General features: G+C 49.3%; 1 protein-coding gene and 1 long non-coding RNA gene across 2 annotated transcripts; one reads left to right on the top strand and one right to left on the bottom strand.

Moving 5' to 3' along the window:
• Positions 1–50: 50 nt before the first annotated feature.
• Positions 51–3,381, bottom strand: LOC149329266 (uncharacterized). The gene is made up of 2 exons (XR_016285558.1): positions 2,582–3,381; positions 51–1,467 (listed from the first exon to the last, which is right to left on the bottom strand). It is a non-coding gene; the product is annotated as an uncharacterized LOC149329266 (long non-coding RNA).
• Positions 3,382–16,766: 13,385 nt separating this feature from the next.
• On the top strand, positions 16,767–20,139 carry LOC149329265 (uncharacterized). Its single transcript, XM_089559218.1, has 4 exons — positions 16,767–16,929; positions 17,100–17,557; positions 17,640–17,732; positions 17,838–20,139. The coding sequence occupies exons 1-4, from the start codon at positions 16,767–16,769 to the stop codon at positions 18,051–18,053; spliced, it is 930 nt and encodes a 309-aa protein (XP_089415344.1). The 3' UTR covers positions 18,054–20,139.
• Positions 20,140–22,592: the final 2,453 nt, after the last annotated feature.

The raw sequence follows: 22,592 nt of genomic DNA, 5'->3' as shown, positions 1-22,592 counted from the left end.
GATTGCTGCAATGCATGGGGCAAATTCGGTACAGAAAAGGCAACTCCGCATTGATGTGTATAAGAACTGTTTATTATTTATTACTTGGGAACTAGGGCCAGCGATTGGTGAGCGCGGAAGCAATTTTTCACGTCTTTTCATTTCATTAGAGGAGTTCAAGCACGAATGTTAGCTCGTTGTTCCTGACGTACTTGCGGTCTTCTATATCCCTCACGGAAAAGCACGCCTTTGAGACATAACTACACGTACCAGTAGCGGTTTCTGTTACCGAACGGAGTCGCTGCAAACTGTTTTCTTCCCTTGTTTCCAACGTGCAATCCTCGTTCTTCATGGGATGGACCAGGCGAAGTCTCATCCCATCCTGGAATGGACATGGGGCGTGCTCCTGCCAGTTTTGCACTTTGATGTACAAATGCAGGCCCAGTGAGTAACCCCTTTTTTTGAGGTATAGCCCCGGTGTGAAGAAGTGACCTCTCACATATACACACTCTGTCTCGTACAGAGCCCAGCCACGGGACAAGGCAGTTGTGGTCAGTGATCTGTATCCTTTCAAAAGCCACCTGGTTGAGCTACAAGCTGAAGGCCCCTTTTGAGGAATGTTTGCAATGGGTAAATGTGCAGTTTTTAGCCTTTTAGGTGGCCCTTTGTTGGGGTTCCTCAACGTTCGGACTGCCGGCGTGGAACATGTCTGTAAGTGCTGCGGCTCTTCCTCAACGTTTTGGCGGCCTTCTTCGACCATGTGCTCGCGGGCAAAATTGTCGCATTGATGTGGCAAGTCATTCGTTAAGACTTTGTTCTTCTCATCATGTGGCCCCAATTCTTGACTGAGTCTTGTTCCAGGAGACAGATTATCTTCCGCAATGAATCGCGGTTCTGTCAATAAGTGGCAGCTGGTGTGTTGTCGACAACCTTCCGTCTCGATTTTCTCCTCCCTATGTGGATCATCATCTTTGATGCGTTTTGTAACTGCAAATGTGATTTTTCTCAGTTGATCTTTCCAGCTTGCTTTCAACCACTCCGACATAGTTTCCTGTTTTTCGTATTTTTGGATGCTGTCCCTCAGCTCCGTTGATGCTGCTTCCAGTCCATTCCACATCTGTTTTAGCTCTCCCTCTGCGTATTCGGAAAAGTGGTCCTGAACCTCCGGCTCCAGGAGTGGCGTGATCCGGGATTCTAAGCACGAGTTTCGTCCTGCACACTTTTCCATGGTGGTTCCTATGTCACAGACTGCACTGATTTGTGCAAGTGTCCAGTCCTTTGAGTTCATACCGGAACACTCCCGATGCCGTCGAAGAAATGGGTGCACTGGTGTTTCATCAAAGGCGTGATTTAGAGTCGAGGGAAATACACTTGAAGGCAGTTGTGGTTTCAGCCCTAATAGAAGGTACTGTCCGTAAAGAAGAACTTTAATATGCTTCAAATTCAAGTGGTGGTCTTGTTACTTCTTCATTTGTCACTGTGCTCAACCTGTAACAAACAAAACTAGATTACCAGGTACGCCGTATGTAAGTGTAACACTACGTTTCTTGCGTGCGAGACAGACTATTTGCCACTTACACTCGCAATTGCATTGGTTGCATTAACAACACTACAGGTGGGTTAGGTTAAAGCGTTGCTTTTACTGTCTTCTGAATACAGTTAATTTTTGTATTTTCTTACTAAACTCAACTACATAAGACGCAGTGCTACAGAGAAACATTGGCCTTCTTGATCTGTACGAGAAGATTGAAGCTCATGTCAACATTTAACTGAATTCATTTCTGATGCAGAAAACGAACAGAAAATGTTATTGAGAGCCTTCTGATGATGCTATAATCCTGGTTCGAAACAAGAGTCTCGTGTAATTTATCTTTTCTGAAGTTGCTCTACATTAGTTTGCAGCGTATCTATGAGAGGTCAATACGGATATCTTATTGTAGTCAATGGGCCATCTAGTCCATCAATCACTGCGCTAAATTGATATATATATTTTTTTCATTACAGTCAGCAATACCGGTAAATTCATGCTATGTAAATACGCTCCGTATTTACGTAGTATAAATTTACCGCTCCGTAATTCTCAGAGAATTATGCTCCCTTATTGCAAATAATTATAAACTGCCACTCTATGTGACACGCCTGCATACTAAATGTACAAAGTCGTTATTTTCTGGTTGTAATATCACGACAAGAGGCAAAAATAATAGCATCACTATCGAGAACGAAGAGATCTTACAGTTCTTGATTTCCTTAACCCACGTCCGTCATTCCCAGTAGGCAACGAAAGCCTCTACTCTTCGACCTTAACACTTGAGATAGTCAGTAACGATAAGGATAGTTTTCGAGTACAACATACGCGTAATAAGGAGGCGACTCTTATTTCCTCATCTTTAGTAGTCACCCATAAAACTGTTTTGAGAAAGAATACCGAAAAATTGTTCACTCCACCAATGCGAAGAATAGGCCACCATGTTTTGAACGCGCTACCTTCCGGCCTATCCCGTTTCTTTTTTCATGCATTAAGAGCCGCCAACAGTTTCTCGATAACTAGGCCCTGCACAGCAAAAACAAAAGCTTACATCTATTGCGTCTTGCATCTCACCTGAGTCTTCTCAACGAATTGCTGTGCGCTCAGATTCCTTTTCACAGCACTTCTATACCGAAGGGTCTTTTCCGTCTTGTAGTACCACTCGTGTGATGTCCTCACAAGGCAATACCGCAGAAGCTGACTGTGGATGTCTCGAAGGCGGACAGATGCTTTCACTCTGGGTTATCACACAGGGGAGTCGGTGTCAGCAGACACCTCCATATGCAAACATGTCCGACGCACGTACTCTATTTCATGTGTCACACACCGAGTTGTCGGGGCGACCGTGTACTCCACGATCATGCGCTCTGGGTTATCAGTACCCGCGTGAGCAACGGTCTCAAACACGGAACTTCCTACGCACGATAAGCAGCGAAACGCATCGAAAATAAACAGGCAAAAAACATGCAGTCAGATTGACTCCAGCCACGCTGTCACGGAATCTGTCCGCTTCCAATCTGTCATACTGTCAATCTGTCATACCAATTCGTTCCAATCTGTCATATTGAAACTCAGATATGTAAACTGGTTCTCGATGGAAGCCCGAAGTGGGCCGCTAGCTACCCAGCGGCGGGAAGAAGTTGGGATACAAAGTAGGAGGGGAAAGAGGACAAAAATACAGGAGAAAGCATCCAACCATGTTGCCGTTAGGCTTAACTGAGCACCGGTATTGTCCTATTCCCTTAATTGTTTGGGTCTCCAGGAACACCTTGGACAGTCCTTCGCCGTGGGTACGTGCCATTTCAACAGAGGTAGAAAAAAAGAACAATTCATAGTCTATCACCTTGCCTGTGATTCGCTTAGTACGCTGCAGTGTGGAGGGTTCCCGCCAGTGCATCTCATGAGGGCCTCGACAATGCACCATCACTCTAACCACGCCGTCTCGACTCAACTGATAAAGTAATGTGACATGGTGTAATAAACCTTGCGAGTTAAGTTAGCGGTAATATCTGATCTTTTTGAGGTATGAAATGCGACCTCTTAGGAAAATTTATAGTATTTATTATAGCTACTTAAAGTGTTCTCGTCTTCTATGTATTCGGCTCTAGAACGGTGCAATGCATAATTTCCTAACCAACGTTATGCTTGATTATTAGTTTACGAATTAGGATGTTAAATAGTCAGAAGAAAGTAAGTTAATGAGATGCCCATAACGTATACCTAAGTGTTTTTACTTTACTAAGCATAAGGTCAATTAATTGGAGACCATAAATAATTTCTGCTGCAAAATTGTACAATAGCATTTTAAATTAATTCCAAGAAAGCTGTAGAAAGGATAGCGATTTAAAAAAATGTAACGCTGGATAGCGACTTGTACAAAATTAGGTATCAAATAAAGTTTCTACGTTTTCTAAATTAATTATTATGGCTGGCAATGCGCACATTCAGGTTCAACATTGTTGGAGAAAAATTTTGAAAACTAGAAAATTGTGATATGCTGTTATGGAAATATTGAACGTAATGATCTATTCTTCTGATATGTAGCAAAATCTTTCTTTTAGATTGTTTCCATCAATCGCATCGAACAGTTAAGACAGCCATATAAAACCAATGGAGAACGCTTTTGACGGTAGCAAGAACGTTAACAGAAAAAAAAAATGCAAGAAGCCATCGCGAGATTTCGGGGTTTATTGATTACTATTGTGAAACCTTACATTATATGAAAAAATAGCGTTCATAAAAGGTTTCCCGCTCGAAACGCTGTTGTCCACAATTGTTGGGTCTGTTCTGAAATATCTCCTTGGTATTTGGGGCCGAGAAACCCTGGGAAGCGAACATAAAATGTAGGCGCATCAAAACATTCTCACGAAGGCAAGGATGTCTTCAAGCGTGCCTCATCATGTGCCTACAGTTACTGCCGTCGCGTCTGATTGGTTTGATGTGCCTGATGGTAGGGCTAGAGGCAAAAAGGATATGTGGAGGACATAGCGGATTCATGGAAGGCAGGATATTACAGTTGTGAGATGGCGGTGAGGTCTACGCCTTAAGGAGGACCCATATTAAAAAAAATCGGAAGACGAAACGTTGAACTTCGTCGGGCGTTCTTGGGGCGGCCGGCGCCTAAATACAGGCCAGACGGTGCCAATCTGGACCGCCCGAATTATGACGCCAACCGTACCACAAATCTTGGATCTCAATTGCTCCTAACCAATCTGTTTCCATTAGGTCTTCAGAGAGTGGAGCCGTACGTGCAAGGCTTCAGATGTTCACACTTAACGGGTCATACATTGTCACGTTGTAGTGACTGCCGTCCAATGAGCACGAAGACAGCGGAAAGGGCTATCAAACGACTGTATTTGGGCTGACTTGCACCCGCAAAGAACTGAATGACTCGGCGGTGGCGTAGCAACAGGCGAGCTCGGCGGTCGTCGAGCACGCCGCTGTCGGCCCTGTTCAATTCAAAGCTGATATTTAACTTTCGAGATACAATGTACAAGGTTACTACAGCCTTCTGGAACAACGTGGAACCCGCTCTGCCTGGATGTTATCAATCGAGATAAATTGGGGCGCGTCTTCCATCACAAACAAGCTGTTAAAGCCACATGCCGGTAGCTTTCAAGAATGAATAAACAAACACTACAAAGATTCGCGGCGATGTGAAGGGGGCCAGCAGCACCGAAACCATGGAGCATAAGGGATGTTTCAAGTTGTTCATCGTCGGGAGATTTATAGCGTAATTAATTTATGGCTTAACGATAACTCAGTTGAAAGCAGAAGAAAAAAACAGATACCAGCAGCTAACATCAGCAACGTTATCATCATTTTCGATGCCAGCATCTTCACTGATATCAGCATTGTCCCTGTCGTCCCGACAGAAACGAGACTTTATACAGTAGAGAGATGAAACGGATAGACAGACGGGTGCAGATTTTATATTAAGACTTACTACGCCATCAGACCCACGGTTTACATCGTAATCAATCCTTTGAGCGTCTGTTGTTCTAACAAGAAGAAAAAAAACGTCGAAATGAAGCAGCCCCACATCACTTTTGCCATACCTATCTGAAGCGTCATAGAATGGCACGAGAAGGCACCTTTCATCTAGTCATGCTGGAAATGCGGTATGCTGAGATTGGACTGCACAGCTTCATTTGTGAAACAGATGTAGGGAAGGTTTTAGCCTTCCCGCCTAGACGACGGCCAGGAGTCCTTGGAACCTAGCGGCGGCTTCGGCCAGTCAGACGGTGATTAGTTGAATCTCCGGAGCAGAGGAGTAGGGTCTCCCATTCGTCCAAAGACTTTATGCTTTGTCTCTCAGAGGGAGCCTGAGGTCTTTCCTAGAGGACGTGACTGAGATGACCTCTGGCTTTACATAGCGTACACTGGCTACAGCACTGGTCCGGGTAGTAGAGGCTGCCCAACACTGGGTTCGGAAATGAGTTGGTTTGCAAGCGACGTCAAGTGGCGGCCTGGCTCTTGTGTAAGGATGTATCGGCTGGCGGATATTTAACCCGCCCTAGACTGTAGTGCTGTGCGATCTCCCTGTAAGACACTAATCGGTAGCGCCCCGTGTACCTCTCGACGACTGCACGAGCTCGGGAACTAAGCCCTCGAGCTAACTCCTAGGCCGGCTCGTTCCCAGCGACTGAGGCGTGTGCAATTGTCCAGATTATATAGAATTTATCTCCTATCCCTTCTTGTCTGCAAGAATCTCTTCGGCTTGGGAGACATTCTTCCTTTGGTGAAGTTAATCGTCGCGACCATAGAGTCGAGAACTATAATTTTCGCTGACGTACTTGCAAGTGCAGCTGCTATAGATTCTTCAGCAATGCTGAGAAATAAATTTTGCCGAGTGCTAACCTGGTCTGAGTAAAGATTCTGACTAATCTTGCATGCCTGCATCGTACTAAAAGGGTATTCTCTCTTTCTCCGCGTATTTCAAAGCAACTGAAGTACAGTCGACCAAATCTTTAGCTGGCGTGCCTGACAGCCACGTTTTCCGTGCTCCTGTAGCTTATGCTTCAGCAAACTTGCGAAAATATCAAATTTAAGCACAGGCTCACTAAGCCCGTGCTTAATATTGAGCTTTCCGCAAGTTTGATTCGTCCCAAAGCGCAGGAGCACAGAAAAAGCGGCCGTCGCGCAAGCCAGCTAAACATTTGGCCGGCTGTACACGCATTTGTTACAGACAGCTGTTGCAATTCTTCAGTTGGCGATGTCTTTATTAAGGGGGGCGTGGGTCGCGAGGTTTTGTCTGCGCTACGCAATTCGTGAGGCTAACGCGGGTTCTGTATGTAAGATTTATCTTCAAGGGAATCGTCGCACTCCTCTGTCCTACAATCGCATTCTCTAAATTATTCCATGGTGGGCATGCATATCAATGAGCATAGTATTGCGTAGTCAGCGCTTCGTCGTTTACAGCGCAATGAACACCGTCAAGTGAATTTGTGCTAAACTTTAATCTCACTTCCCCTTTTATTACCAAACAATCCTTGCTGGTTCATCCATGAAATTGTGCCTGCCCACACTCTTGTATGCTTTAATTGCTTACTTTTCTTTAAGAAGCGTATCGGGCTCTCATGCAAATGACTGTCTCAATGAATGCTCGAGTTTCCTTTAGTTATTCTTCATATTCTTGCTGTCCTTCGCTAGGCAACGTCGCAAATATGAGCAAAGGCAACAACGATTGCGTTGTTGCGCACATCGTATTCCTTCCCGAATCTCATTCATAGTTTTGACGTAGGGGAAGACAACATGAACTGACAATAATCATCACCAATTTGCCTTAATCATAGCCCTAATAAACGAAACCTAATTGAGGCATTAGCGAAAAGAGAGCGCAACGCGCGTTTTGATCCAGCTACAAACGCAGCGCATTGCAAAATGTGTTCTGTAATGTGCTCCGGACATTCAAGAGCTTCTATTTAGGCTGGCCCATGCGGTTGCTAAAAAATTTGTTCACTGAGGTTAAAAAAACTGGCATCTGTCTTGCAGCACATTTTATTCATGGTATTACAGCCCTTTTCGTAGCAGGACTTACGTACAACAGGAATAAAACATTTTTGGTCAATATGTTGCACACAAAGCACTAAAGTGCTAAAAACGCCAAACACGATTGAATGATACGAACTATTGCGAGAGTACGGTTCCGTTACACACGGTGGCCAAGAAGGAATATGAAGCCTATAAAACTTGCTTCCTTTCCAGAGTTGATTATAAGAGCAGCTCATATTTTATGCGAAGCTGGTTATCTTCAACGTAGCCTGCGTTGGCAAGATCTGCGAGATTAAACCAATGTTTACTCATACAAACAGGTGAGTTACTTTCTTCTGTCGGCCTTTGATAGAATTCAAGACAACGACTAGTTTTCACTCGAAACCCTTGTTCCGCGCCTTGTTTTGGATGAATCACTGCCAGCCTGATTGTATTTTCGAATGGCCAATCAACCACGCCGTCCAGCTCGCCCTTGTGCAGGCATAACGTCGCATGAAGGTTGATGGATTGAGCGGTTTTCTTGAACTCCACGCCAGGTGTCACGCAGTAGCCGCGGAGGTATACCTTGTCGCTTTCATACGTGGCGCTACCTTTCTTCATTGCGGTTTTCTGAAGCGATTCAACATTTCGCACAAAAAATACGCACTGCGATATTCCTAGCTCAGTCCGTCGCTGAATACTTCTAATGCGGTCCAGTGCTTCCCGGTTGCTTCTCTTTGCGGTAGCTTTTACGTCCTTGATAGCAGATGCTATATGCGTGAAGCTGTCCCGATTTTGGCTTGCAGCACTAGCCACTGCCTCCTTCAGTGTTTGCTGTAACCTGCTTATGCTTTCAGAAAGGTCATGAAATATCTTCACTGCTGCGGACAAACATTCGTTGGCACTCTCGATATGCGCAGTGATTCCGGGCTCGTTGGGCGTCATCATGTCCCGATTATGACTCGCTCCAACTGTGAGTTCTTGTCTAACGGTTTCTCTAACGCAGTTTAAGCCGTGACAGATTTCGTTCAGTCGATCACCGTACGACTGAATATCGGAAACCATTCGCCCGAGGAATTCTTTAATTTCATTCGCCTTCTTTTCAAACGTTGCACTGAAAGAAGCAAGGAAAGCTCTCTCGTAATCGCGCTGCGATTGCCTATCGCTGTCAATTCTATGAGGCGGCGCAGGGCGGCACAATGCCGATTTCACATGCTCTATCACACCGGAGCAAACAACCGTGCTAGTGCACTTGGGACAGGATATGGAGTGGTGTCCACATTCCAGACTGAAGTGACGGACGATCTTCGAAGCTTCCGCCATGTACTCGCAGCCGCTCGGTGCGTTCCAGCACTGCACCTGCAAAAATAAAGCAGCTTTTAGTTACAGAAAAATAATTATATCTCGAGAAGACAGTGCAGCGGCTGCCACTTCTTAGGGTATTCTGTACTTCGAATTGCGTTTTACCGTTTAGATAATTATTGAACGTTGCAGCCTCATTTCAATGGTTTGTACTATTTCCAGAAGAGCCGAAGTAGAGCTTTTGAAAGCTACAGAAATTAATTTGTACATTTATTTTTATCTCAACTTGTTTTAGTTTTTTGCAGCACCTTATAGTTTAGGGTGAAAGGAATAAAATGCTAACTCTATAGGTAACAGATTCAGCCATAATGATCTTGCGCATTCGAACGTCCAATATTCTACTTGTTCTTGCGCCATCCGCAAATACTTATTGCAAACGATTGCAGTGGAGACGACTGAGGCAGCACGGGCTGAGATTTTCCTTAATGCTTTCACTGAGACAAGACAAAAGCCGGCGACAAACGGTGGGGGGATCTGGTGAAGTTGGCCAGTTAAGAATAAAACGCTAGACCAGTGTCAGTGGTGGCTACTCTGACGTCTAGCTTTTTCAGCTAAACAACCACATGGCCGTACGTGTATAAAATATGTCTTACGTACGCGCCTCTGCATTTGCGCTGGTACTCCCTTCTTGAAGTTCAACATGCACAAACTGGCCTAAGAGCTAACGCTTTTGCAAAGACGACCGTCATCTTCCTGGAAAATAATATATAAGAGATCTCGAACACTGCTTCTCACTAACAGCATAATTAGTTCAGCAAAAACAGAAGCACATCTTAGAAACGCGCAGCACGCCACGATCTACGCGGGAACGCCGGTCGCTCTATAGTCAAGCATTAGGAAGTTTTAGTTGCACGCACGTAAAAAGTCCAAGTACTATCGGGGTAAAAAAATGGCTGAGGCTTAGCTTAGGTTAAGCCTAGTCAGATGCGAAGCATATTGTCGCCGAGTTGCATATCGAGCACGCCGCTTGGCTAGACGTTCTTCACGCTCTTCATCAGTCTCTGTAGCACGCCACAACTTTTGCTTCTCATTCCAACGAGCAGCCCTGTCTCCAGGAGGCATCTCAATCCCGTGTACGCCTAGCAGAGGCAGGCGCACCCCCTTGTATACCGCCGCTCCAGCATCACGTGTTCACTACAGCGCACCTAGCGGCAGAAGCAGGAAACACATTGGTCGCGACGCCTCGCGCGACGGCGCGAGCTGGGGCCCCCGTTTCTCATCTGCTGTGACGTCACGCACCACGTGGTCATCCGTGGCCACGACGCCTCGCGCGACGGCGCGAGTTGGGCCCCCGTCTGCTGTGACGTCCCGCATCACTTGGTATGACATGGAGGTCACGAAAGGTCAATGGTAACGACACCGCCGCGCTCGAGAAGCTGGGTTGGGCTATTTTAGTATGCTTCGCATAAAATATTACGGGACGCGCGTTCTCGCAAAAATGCCTATTGCAGCTGTACCTCGCGACACAGTCGCATGGTTTTGTCAGCAGACAGGGTATACTTATTGGCTCATAACGTGATACATTTAAGGCGGCTGGATTACGTGAATGAACCGAGAAAAAAATTGCTTTCCTGCGCACTAATGTCCCGTAAACTTTTGATCGCGATAGTACGTGAAGACGTTCCTTCTGTCGCCAACTTATGAAGGATGCCAATTCTGAGCGCGGCTTCTGCGCGAGGAGGAGCCAACAGGAAGCCTTTCGACTTGAGCACAAGTCGCCGACACGACGCTTTACGACTGCATCATGACTAAATTGAACTACCAATGCAAACCGCTGACAGCGGCGTGTGCGCATTGCCGGAGGCCGCACCGGCCAGCTGCCGACAGTGCGAATTGCTCTTCCAACGCATCGCAGCTAGCGCCAAGAAAACGCCCCGTGTTGCAATTTAAAAGCAACAACCACCCGCTCGAGCCGCCGAGAGTGACAGCCGGACACACAAGATAAGAGTCAGCTGATAGCGCACGCCGCTTCCTGGCGACAGAGCTAATCACTTATACGAGCCGGCGTTAGAAAGCGCTGCGACACGATTTTCCATGCTGTCGCGCCTTCCGTTTACTTCGGACAACACAAGTATACGTCTGAATTCATACGCCTGTGCCCAAAGATGCGAATTTTCAAGCGTGTATGAAATTGGCGCTCTGCGAACAGCTTTCTTCTTGCAACCAAGCGTGAGCTACTTCAGAAGCAGCGCAGTGCATTCTGAAAGTCTGAAGCACTCGCGTTTTTTTTTTTTTTAGGAATGCTGCCACGCGTTTTTTTGTGGTAATTTATTTTCTTGAGCACTGTACACATTTGCAGGCGTGGTGATAGTGCGAACTTCGATATGTTGTTTAGGCCATATCGAAACGCCTACTGATGTATCATTGAAAGCGCCTTTTCCCATTCCTGGCGTCAGTCCTGTCTTTTGTGTGCCTTCCGTGTCCTCGTTTCTTATGCCATTACCAGTTTTTTCTATCAACACGAACCAACTCGCCCAAACTAGAGTTTTACTTTCCCACTGCGGCAGCAGGTGCTTTGGACAAAGTTAGATGTGGCCATCGTTTCAATACTTAGTATGGAAACATGGAACATGAGATGCAGTTGAAATAAAAATAAAGTTGTTTGAAGTCACAACTTCTCTTGGCTAGTTTGTTCATTATTAGTATACGAAGCATCAGCACTATAGCCGTGACACGTGTTCTGACCTAGGGGTGGACTTCTCGACTAGAATTACCTGTACTACAATGCGAGAAAAATTGGCGGGGGCTCAGCTTTGGTTAAACCTGATAGGTTGCGAAAGCAAAACCGCCGCGCCTCGAACTGAAGGAACGCAGTGCGCCGCGTCTACAGGTCATGCGTGGCTACAGGCCGCCGCTGCGCGAAGACTCACAGCGTCCTCGGTAATTTTTTTAAAATGTTGTTTGTGATGTTGTTGCGACTGAGAAAGAAAAAATAATCTACAGCTGGTATGACGTCACAGCGGCAGTAGCGCCACAGGTGCGCAGCGCGGCAAACACACACCGTAACTGCAGCCGGGCTCTCTGAAGGAGCTAGTTGATCGGCCATAATCTACAGCTGGTATGACGTCACAGCGGCAGTAGCGCCACAGGTGCGCGGCGCGGCAAACACACACCGTAACTGCAGCCGGGCTCTCTGAAGGAGCTAGTTGATCGGCCATAATCTACAGCTGGTATGACGTCACAGCGGCAGTAGCGCCACAGGTGCGCAGCGCGGCAAACACACACCGTAACTGCAGCCGGGCTCTCTGAAGGAGCTAGTTGATCGGCCATAATCTACAGCTGGTATGACGTCACAGCGGCAGTAGCGCCACAGGTGCGCAGCGCGGCAAACACACACCGTAACTGCAGCCGGGCTCTCTGAAGGAGCTAGTTGATCGGCCATAATCTACAGCTGGTATGACGTCACAGCGGCAGTAGCGCCACAGGTGCGCAGCGCGGCAAACACACACCGTAACTGCAGCCGGGCTCTCTGAAGGAGCTAGTTGATCGGCCATAATCTACAGCTGGTATGACGTCACAGCGGCAGTAGCGCCACAGGTGCGCAGCGCGGCAAACACACACCGTAACTGCAACCGGGCTCTCTGAAGGAGCTAGTTGATCGGCCATAATCTACAGCTGGTATGACGTCACAGCGGCAGTAGCGCCACAGGTGCGCGGCGCGGCGTAACTGCAGCCGGGCTATCTGAAGGAGCGAGTTGGTCGCCCATATTCACTCCGCTAAAGGTGAAACGTAACTGCGGCCGGGTCACGCGAAGGCTTGAAACTGCGAGTAGTATTGCTTTCGTAATAAAAATACTACATTGCCCTTGAGTCACCTTTATTAGGTGACTATGAGAGACGCCTGGTGAAGGGCTCCGAAAATTCCAAACACCCGGGGTTCTTTAACGTGCACTGACATCGCACAGTACACGGGCCTCTAGAATTTCGCCTCCATCGAAATTCGGCCGTCACAGCGGGGATCGAACCCGCGCCCTTCGGGTCAGCAGCCGAGCACCATAACAACTGAGCCACCCCGGCGGATCGAGTCATCGTTCCAATTGTATGGTAGTATTGAACAGCCTCTGAATGCAGATCAATGTGTGAGGCCTTATCCTTCAGCGGGCGCCATTGGCCTGGTGATCAATACAGCTTCCCTACTATCTCTGCGAAAGGAAGGCGACCGCTTCGTTGAATTCTAGCTCACCTTTCTGGTGAGCAGCTCTTCGACAGGCAGGTCGCTCCAGCCCACGTCCTCGTCCTGGCACTCGCAGCCGTCGTGTGGGCAGACGCGCATTCCGTCGACAGCGCACTGCTCGTAGCAACATTCGCACAGGGTGTGTCCGCACGGAAGCACAGCGTTGATGGACCGCACCAGTCCGCAGGTGTCGCACACACTGTTCGGTGGCAGAGGCTGAACAAACCGCAGGGGCCTCCAGTCGAGTTCCGCGCGGAACCCAACCAGCGTGTACATGTGACTTTGAGACGGCATCGTTCGACACGCAAGCTTGCTGCACGTAGGAGTGAATGCACACTCGCGAACGGCCCTTGACATCCCGCACTTATCTTTGTTTTTTTTTTGTCGTCGTCAGGACGACAATCGCGGTTATATCTACACTGCCTATGCTACGAATTGGTTCAGTGCATACTCCGCCCATTGTGGCCAATCAATCCTGTAGCATCAACCACGCGACTCACTTGTTATTTTTTTGATAATGACTGATACCCGAACTTGAAGCTCTTCAACAATCGGAGAAGTAAAGTTTTTCGCATGAAAAAAAAAGAAGCGAAGCGCGCTTTTAGGGTGCGCGTTTCTATCAAAATGCGTTTATACAATTACGTTTACGTTTCAAGAGATTAGCGCGGAATGCGGGATTCAACAAGGTCGGCCTTGATTTGGTTGAGGCGGCGCATTCTAAAAGAACAATGGTATTCCTAGGAATCTTACCTGCGTTAAGATTTTCCGCAAATAAAAATTCAATTGATTGAGCGTATTCTACAAACTGAAAAAAAAAACATGCAAGCGGGATATTAGGAAATGCCTTTGAACAGAAAAATATCTCAGCCCGATCTCTGACGACACGTTGAGCATGAACAGCTTTGCAGCTATCAATAATTTATCTTGTGGGAGCAGACCGGAATTACAAATCAACGCTTTTGGACTCCACTACAAGAAAAGAAAAAATATATATCAACCCCACCACGGTAATATTTTTCTTGCATTCTTGCAAGAATATCTGCTTAGTATCTTTGTTTCAAATATCACTTCGTGTGCCTAGGTTTTGTTATAGCGAACCCTGAATTCAATATCACATACCTCCTCTGGCACTGCCAGCCTTGTGCCACTTTTTACGTGTGGGATCGTATCTTTTAGAAACGAGAAATTTTCTACTTTATGACTGATCATGATTATATATAGAGGGGTTACATTTTCACCCTTAGATTTAAATAAGTCGGTCCTTTTTTTAGCATCGCTTTGTGAGCGCATTAATCTGTTTTCTCTGAGAATACAATTTGCAAAGTGATTTTTTTTTGTTTGTAGGGAGCAGAGGTGAAACATATCACATCTCTGCGCTTCGAAAGCTGCGAACTCTTTACTGTAGCCCTTTGATTTTAGCACCAGCCGCTCATGTGAAGTAATAACATAGAAATATACATAGAGAATGAAGGCGTACAGTCGTAAGAAAAAAAAAATAAAATGGTTGGAGTTACGTTATCAGGCTCTGAGGCGAAAACGTAAGACTTGCACTGTAGGCTGAACGAGAATGCCGTATATGATGTAACACACGTGCTTAGGAACGCGATATAACTGCTTTGTAACCTTCGCAGAAGCCAGAATTTAACACTTTCGTACGATTTATGCATGTTTTCGTGACGACGGTTCTTTGTAATGGTTTCGCTGTAGTCCTTGGTAAGGACGTTCTAATCTGTGGAGATTTTAATTTTCACCACAGGGATTGGGGCAGCCGTACCACGTCCGCCAGAGGCAGGAAGCTTCTGGATGCCATAAATGCAGCCAATTTCAGGGTCCTGCAGCCCAGGGCCCCTACCTTCATCCGACTGGGCCGTTCGTCCATCATCGACCTAGCCTTGCTGTCGGATGCCTGCCACTACACCTGGGATAGAGCTCCGGATTCCCTGGGCTCGGACCATTTCCCCATCCTTCTGAACCCTTCCTCCTGAAGGCGCAGGAAGGAAAAAGTGTACAAAATCACTAAGTGGCCCATGTTCAGGGAACTCGCAAAGGACATCCCCCATTCAGAGGACTTCCTGACCCTGCTGGGCAAGTGTGCACAAAGTGCTACTGTGTCCTGCTCTACCCCAGTGCAGGCCCCTGTCCCCGACCTTCGCCTCCTGGGACTCCGAGCTGCCAGGAGACGAGCCGAGCGGAAGGCGGAGAGCACGTCGCTCCCAGAGGACTGGACGGCCTACCGGCGGATTGATGCTGTCTGCCGTCGCCAGGCGAACCGTCGGGCTAGGGAGGGCTGGGCTGGCGTCTGCCAGTCCATCCGCTCGGCACGGCAGTCGGCGACGGCCTGGCGGCTCCTGCGGTCCCTCCTCCAGGTCACAGCAAACCGACACCCAGTCCTCGGTGCCGCCATTGCCCGGGGGATATCGTGCCAGGCACTGGCGGAGCAGCTGGCCGACCACCTCACCAAGGCTGCCCACCCGAGTCCAGGCCCCCCACTGGGACCTCCGTCCCAGTGTCCAACCCAACTTCCTCCTGTCCTTGCAGGTGCTGTTGGCGTGGCCTCCCTCTGCACTGACCCGATCAGCCCACACGAGCTGCACAGGGCCCTCCATCGGTCCAAAAAGAAGAGCGCTCCCGGGGCAGACGGGCTCACATTGCAGATGCTGCGGAACTTGGATGGCCCGGAAAGGGCCCGCCTGCTGACCGTGTTTAACGACATCTGGTCGAGCGGCATCCTTCCGGAGAGCTGGACCACGGCCATCGTGGTCCCTATCCTCAAACCCCGCAAGCCCTCCAAGGAGCTGTCGTCCTACCGACCCGTCTCGCTGACCTCAGCTGCCTGTAAGACCATGGAGTCGGTGGCACTCCAACGCCTCACCTGGATTGCTGAGGCTACTAACTTTCTCCCCGAGAACTTGACAGGTATTCGCAGGCACCGCTGTACCGCAGACTCTATCGCGGACGTGGTGTCATCCCTCGAGGAAGCGAAGTTCCACGGAGACGTTGCCATCCTTGTCCTCCTGGACGTCCAGTCAGCCTTCGACGGTCTGCCCCATAGCACCATCGAGATGGCCTTGGACGAGCTGGGGGTGACAGGTAACCTCCGGCGGTTTATAACCTCCTTCCTGTCCAACCGTTTTATGCAGGTTCGGGTTGGCCGCACTCTGAGCAGTCCTCGCCCTATCACCACCGGGGTCCCTCAGGGGTCTGTCCTTAGCCGTTTCCTCTTCAACCTGGTCATGGCAGGCCTCCCTCGCTCCATCCAGCAGGACCGCCGCCACAGAGTTCTCTGCTCTGTATACGCGGACGATGTCGCCCTCTGGGTCCGAGCTCCGAGGAGGCAGATCATCTCTGCCAGACAGGCCCTCCAGCGTACCCTCAACGGGGTGCAGCAGTTCCTGGCGACCAAGGGGCTGTCTCTCTCAGCAACGAAATCTGAGGCTTTGTTTATCCATTTCGAGGGGAGCACGAGCCACGGCTCAGATTGCTACCCTCAAGATTGACGGCACTAAGCTCCCTTGAAAATCGCAGGTGAAGTACCTTGGTCTCATCATCGACCACCGGCTCTCCTGGATTCCTGCTGACAAGGCCCTCCTGTCCCACATGGGCCGAGTCGGCCGAGCAGTACTTTCCATCGTCGCCCGAGGCAACGGCTGCACCCCCACTTGGGCTATCCGACTCTTCGAGGCAGCGGCGACATCAGCCATCATTTACGCCCTCCCCCTAGTTACGCTCCGGAGCACCCGCCTTAATCGCATGGAACTCTCTCGCAGGAAATGGATCCGCCGCTTCCTGGGGGTTCCACCGCGATCGCAGGTCCCGGCCACGCTGGCAGAGGTGGGCATCTTCCCGCTGGACCTCTTGCTCCCGCAGATGGGCCTGACCCACACGGACCGGCTCGCCCACGTTCGTGTTGGCGGTGCCCTCCGTGCTCGCCTGCAGGCCAACGCCAACTCTAGGATGGGGAAGCTCCACGTCATCTACGTGGAGATACTTGGCCCTCCCAGGGCCTCCCAGTCCTCCCCCCCTCCCAACCCGACCTCCTCTGCAGGCCACCCTGGACCTTGACGGCGTGACCAAGCGCCGCAGCACTCCGCCAGACCACTGCTGCCTTCCTGGAAGGGTGCAAAGGGACCACCCACCTCTCCACCGATGGCTCGGTCCTGCCAGCCACAGGGCAAGCAGCGGCGGCTCTGGCAGTGCCCCAACTGCAGCAGACCCAGTCCTGCAGACTTTCCTTCCCGGGCAGCTCCACAGCAGCTGAGCTGGCAGGTCTCCACCTGGCAGCAGAATTCATCGGGTCCACCATATCACCTGGCCCTGTCGCTGTCCTGTGTGACTCCCGGCCTGCCCTCCAGCTCCTGAGCAGGCCCCACATCTCGCAGACATCGGCGAGTGTCCTGCGTGCCCACCTGCACGCACTTGAGGATGCAGGCTACCAGGTGTCCCTTCACTGGGTCCCTGGCCACACCGGCGTCCACGGTAACGAGGACGCCGACTGCCTCACCAAGGCTGCCCACAACGATGGGTCGCCAGTGACCACCAAAGTGACCCGCATGACTTTTCCCGGCAGCTACTAAGGCGAGCGGTAAGGACAAAGCACCCTGACAGGCGTATCTCTGCGTGCAGGCCCTTCAACCGGCTCCCAGACAAGATCCCCCGCAGAGAACGTGCCCTCCTGCTCCGACTTCGGATCGGATGCTCATGGACGCCGACACGAAAGTTCGTAGTTGGAATGGCCTCCTCCCCTGCCTGTCCATCGTGCGGGGATACAGGCACCCTGGGTCACCTGTTGGGTGCTTGTCCTACTTTTGCTCTGCCTCGTAGCCGTCTCTTTGCAGGCTACCGTGCCCTCGGCCTGCCAGCAGACACGGAGGACCAGCTGCTGTTCCCGTCCCGGAACCTCCTGTCCGCCTGCCGGCTCCTGCTGGCCTACCTCAAGGAGACCGGCCTGGACATCCTCCTCTAGCCCGAGGAGCATGGACCTGCAGCCCAAGGCCTGCGGCCTCCTGGACCTGCAGCCTCGGACCGGGACCCTTCTAGACCTTCGGCTCCCCCCAGCCACATGAAAGTCTAGGAGTCTGCCTCCCCCTGCCCGATGCTTGCACGCCGTCCCAGTGCATCGTGACTCCCCCCCCCCCCAGCCCGGTGCTTGCACACTATCCAAGTGCACCGAGGTTTCCCCCCCGCGAGCTGTTGTTGCGGCGGCGGCGCTACTCCAAGATCCCTCCCCCTGCATGGAAACGGACCGCTCCTGTCGCTGCGACGACCATCCCCCCTCCGTTCTCCCCTCCCTACATCCCCCTACCCCTTCCCCTGGTCCCCAAGAGTGATGCCACCAACTGGCCAACAAACGTCGGGACCAGTATCCCCTCCCAAGAATAACCCAAAGTAATCAATCATCAATCAATCAATCAATCTATATACGTGCTTAAACAAGCGACGACCGTAAACCGTTGATAAGTCTTAGCGGGTGGCGTTACGCTCGCAGACAGTGAGTACCTTTTTAGGACACGGAGCCTCGCAATTTGCAAAAGAATTTTCTAGTTAGACGACAAATGCCTCAAAACGCACAAATATACGCCGTTAAATTCCAAACATACTTTTGTCGCATTTTGTTCCAGCCTATATTGCTTTCTTATAATTTTTTTTCATGTTACCTATTGCAAAATGGTGCTGAATAGCGAGTTAGATGTGACGTGCACGTTAGGCACGTCATTTCGGGCCAACCGAATTTGTTATTCTTATTTCTTATTCTGTTCTCATTTGATCCCAACCAAATTTAAAAATTGAATTTGGCGTGCTTTTGTGAACGTTTTTTGGGTGAAACCGAGAAGTGCAAATTCTAATTATGTATCCATGAGGACAAGCAGGCGCTGTCCCCTAGTGCTGTACATTCCGAGCAACAAGCTAAAAAAAAAGGCCACCACCGTCTGGAAGACGTTGAAGTAACGAGCTTTAGCTGAAACTATGCCGCCATTTCGTCCCCTGACGTCATACTCACCTAGTTCAACCTCTGTCCACCATATTGAACCATGACGTCATCATTGGCACGGGGCAGGTGGTTGTTTCAAGAATGCTATTGTAGATGGCGCTACAAGTATCACTGCGAGATGTTGTGAAGGACTGTGTACGGGAGGCCTAGGCATGGCCCATAAGAACTCACCCCCCCGACTAGCACCAGAGCCACTGTGTCTGGCTTCAAAATTATCGCCCTGCCCCGTCAGCGAAGGCGGTTGTGTGGAATCCGGCGGCCGCAACAGAAAGACGTGCAAAGTAGCCAGAGGGCTAAAGAGGAGAGAGGACGGCCGTGACCCTCATGGACATGTCAAGCTCGGGAGGGGCGTCTGTCTTCGGCTGAACATGAGCCCCGCGTTCGCGGTGAGGCCGGCTCCCTGCGGCGCCGATGGTGGGCCGGAGCGCTCGCGGCACAAACGCTTTCCCGGAGTTCGCGGGCCCACAGGCCAGCAGTGTCTTGCAACGCAACGGCCTTACTAACGGCTTGATGTGGCGGGGGAGGCCGGCAAGCTAGCACCAGGAGGGCTCCCAGCAGAGGAGGCGAGACGCTGGTTTATGGGAACCGTTGCCCTCCGAGGGACACCTGATCCCCTTCGACACATCCCCGACGGGGCCGCCGGCCTTCGCGTCCTAACGGCCGCGGCTTCCTGAAAAAATAGGCGGGCGCCCTTGGTCGGCTGCATGAGCAGCGACGGCGAAAAACCGTTGGGCGAGGCGGACACCGAAGGAAAGAAAGAGAATCCTCAGGGAGATGCGTTGGTGACATAAGAGACAAAGGACAGAACGAGCAGAGACGGGCGAAGTGAACGGAAGCAGATCGCGCTGGTCTGTAGTCGGCGAGGCCGGACCTGAGGGCATCCGCAGCAAACTGACCGCCAGCCGAGACGCCCAAGAAGCCTGACGCCTCAACCCATCATAGTACCGCTAGCCGAGACGCCCGGGAAGATCCGGCAGTGCCAAGATGGAAGCCCCAGTTAGCGGTCGAAGTGCCAATTCGTCGAAACGTGGGACCGTCACCAGGCTGAGCGCCACCCCGCCAGAGCAGCCGAGAGCGAGGCACCTGTTGGCCGGACTGCACCGACGCCTAATACAAGACAGCGGTGAGCGGAACTCCCATTTTCACCTTCAGGCAGAGAGTGAATAAAAAAGGTTGTCTCGGAGGCGTTGTGTGTTGGCTCAATTCTCCTCGCTTCAGGAGAACCCGTAGATAGCAACAAATTTTATGTTGCTTTGTGACTGACCCCCGACAGGCGGGAACGTCACAATGTGCTGTTTTCTAGTTGCTGCCACAGATGGCGCTGTGATCTCAGTGTGGTAGCAGACCCCACGAAATCTCGAAACGTGATGAGTAAGAGCTAAACCTCTCAAAAAACGGCGGATGGCCAGATGATCAAAGGAATTTGCTTTTAAATGCGTATAAATTTTCTCTTGCCAATTTTAATTCACTCCTTTAAAAAGGCTTCAATATTTATGGCTTTTGTAAAACGATTCACAGATACTGTTCATTAGAAAACAAAAAAAACATCACCCCGAGTATGTCATTCCGTAAGACACGATGCCGTTCGGTACGTCGTCCACCAAGAACCATGGGTTCTGTATGCACTGCAGAAGCGCATGTCACGCCTGTTTCCTTGTCGAGTAAGCTAGGAATGAGCGGTGCAGAATGAAAATGTCGAATATAATTGAAAGCGACCTCCGTACCCCAAGAATTTTGTCCTGCGATTTAAAGAGCCGTGCATCTGGCCTTGTCTAATCACACTGGAAAAAAAATTTATAACGGGCTCTAAAATCTTAACAGAAAGCAGCTCGCCGCGATTGTACACCATGTGGCGCCTGAAATCATGATGCACTTAATTTCTAGCAAGGAATTAACTTATCGACATTTGTAACGGCGCAGCCAACCCACCTTATGGTAGAATTGCTCTAAGAATCCGCCCCAATTTTTCTCTTTGCTTCGCAAAATGTTCGTTTTCAGGTTTTTAGGGCACACAAAAAAGCTTGACCCGCAGCAAAGTAGATATGCATCATATCTTCGTACTGAATTTCAGTATTCCTGTGTTTTGATAGTATCAGTAACAGGATGACACGAGAACACTGTGATGCCGCCTTGCAGTCGTTTTGCTAAGCCACAGAATAAGCAGGATGATTACGGCGTACTATCAGTGTGGTAATCACTGTGTGTGAACCGAAGGTTTAAATGGAAGCAGCGAAGTTGGTTGCACCTATGCGGGGCTCTCCAGTGGTTGAAAAAAATGCGTCGACGATTTGTGCACAGAAGATAAGCGATAGAGTTACAAACATGAGAAAGTGTGCAGAAAAAAACAAGCAACCAACTGAGTGCAATCTATAACGACCAAACATTGTTCCATGCTGTGGGCTTCGAACGAGATGAAGAGTTATCACCCGTGCTGCCGACGTCTTGTTTGCAAGTAGCACAGAGCGCAAGTTTCCATGGCGTGGTAGTGATCCGCAAAGGCAACATAGGTCCGATCTTAGCTTTCCTGTTTGCCTAATCAGTTATGGTCTTAGTAGCTTCGTTGTAGAGCGCTTCCATTTACCGAATACCGTGCAGGGCGACCAGAGCAAATAAAATGTACCTCGTTTTCAAAACAAAGTAGACCTAGGTGGCAACATTTTAGAGCAACATGTCTTTTTCCTGGCACTCTGAATAGATTCTCTGGTTCTGAATTCACTAACGCCGTAAATCTTGTTTTACAATATATCGGTTAGATAGGTTCTCTGTTCAGTGCGCACAGAGGAAGAACGCACAAGACTGGCGCAGAAAGTGTAAAAACTTGATTAAAACCCAATGCAAAACAAAGAAAATTAAACTCGATTACAAAAGGGAAGATTTTATGCGGAAAGAAATATATATTATTACTTTTTAAGCAGTTTTATGTAGGGGCTCCTCTATTTTGATGCCAGTGCATGTTAAAGCACCTCTCAGGTGGTCGAAATTTCTGGAGCCCTCCACTATGGTGTCCCTCTAGCCTGTGTCGCTTTGGGACGTTAAACCCCAAGAAACTACAAAACACGTAGCGACATCTTAGACGCTTGAAAAAAAAAAAAAAAGTCGATGAACACAGGCGCGACATAACCTACATGCTATGGGAGGGGTACCAGCCGTGGTTACTGCGTAATGGAAGCGTTTCATGTAATTCGCCAACGTACCGTTGTACAACGGCAGCAGAGAAGTAAAAGGTGTAGACAAACTGTGACACTCCGACGAAACTCTCGTGGGAGAAATGAAGAAACTTTGGTAAGAGTGTTGTTTATTGATTATACAGAAGAATCTGTGGACAAAGTTTATAATATAAAAAAAATGTTTTTTCTATTGTCGCAAGAGATTTTCTTTTTCTGTTTTCTTGAATTTAGCGCGATCATATTCCTGTTGAAATAACACATAGGTAACAACTTCAGCACAGTGATAGGTCTATTTGCATACATGATAAAGCTCAATTGCTGCCCTTCTCCTGCGAGCCGTTTTTGTTATAACGACCCGCATAATAGATAAAAAGAAACGTTCTTTGGGGGTTTAAAAATTTTTTTATAAAAACATCTTTA

The sequence above is a fragment of the Amblyomma mixtum genome, chromosome 9, assembly GCF_055824585.1.
Source record: "Amblyomma mixtum isolate Tamu chromosome 9, ASM5582458v1, whole genome shotgun sequence".
Taxonomy (NCBI): Eukaryota; Metazoa; Arthropoda; class Arachnida; order Ixodida; family Ixodidae; genus Amblyomma; species Amblyomma mixtum.
This window is presented reverse-complemented; position numbering and strand designations above follow the sequence as displayed.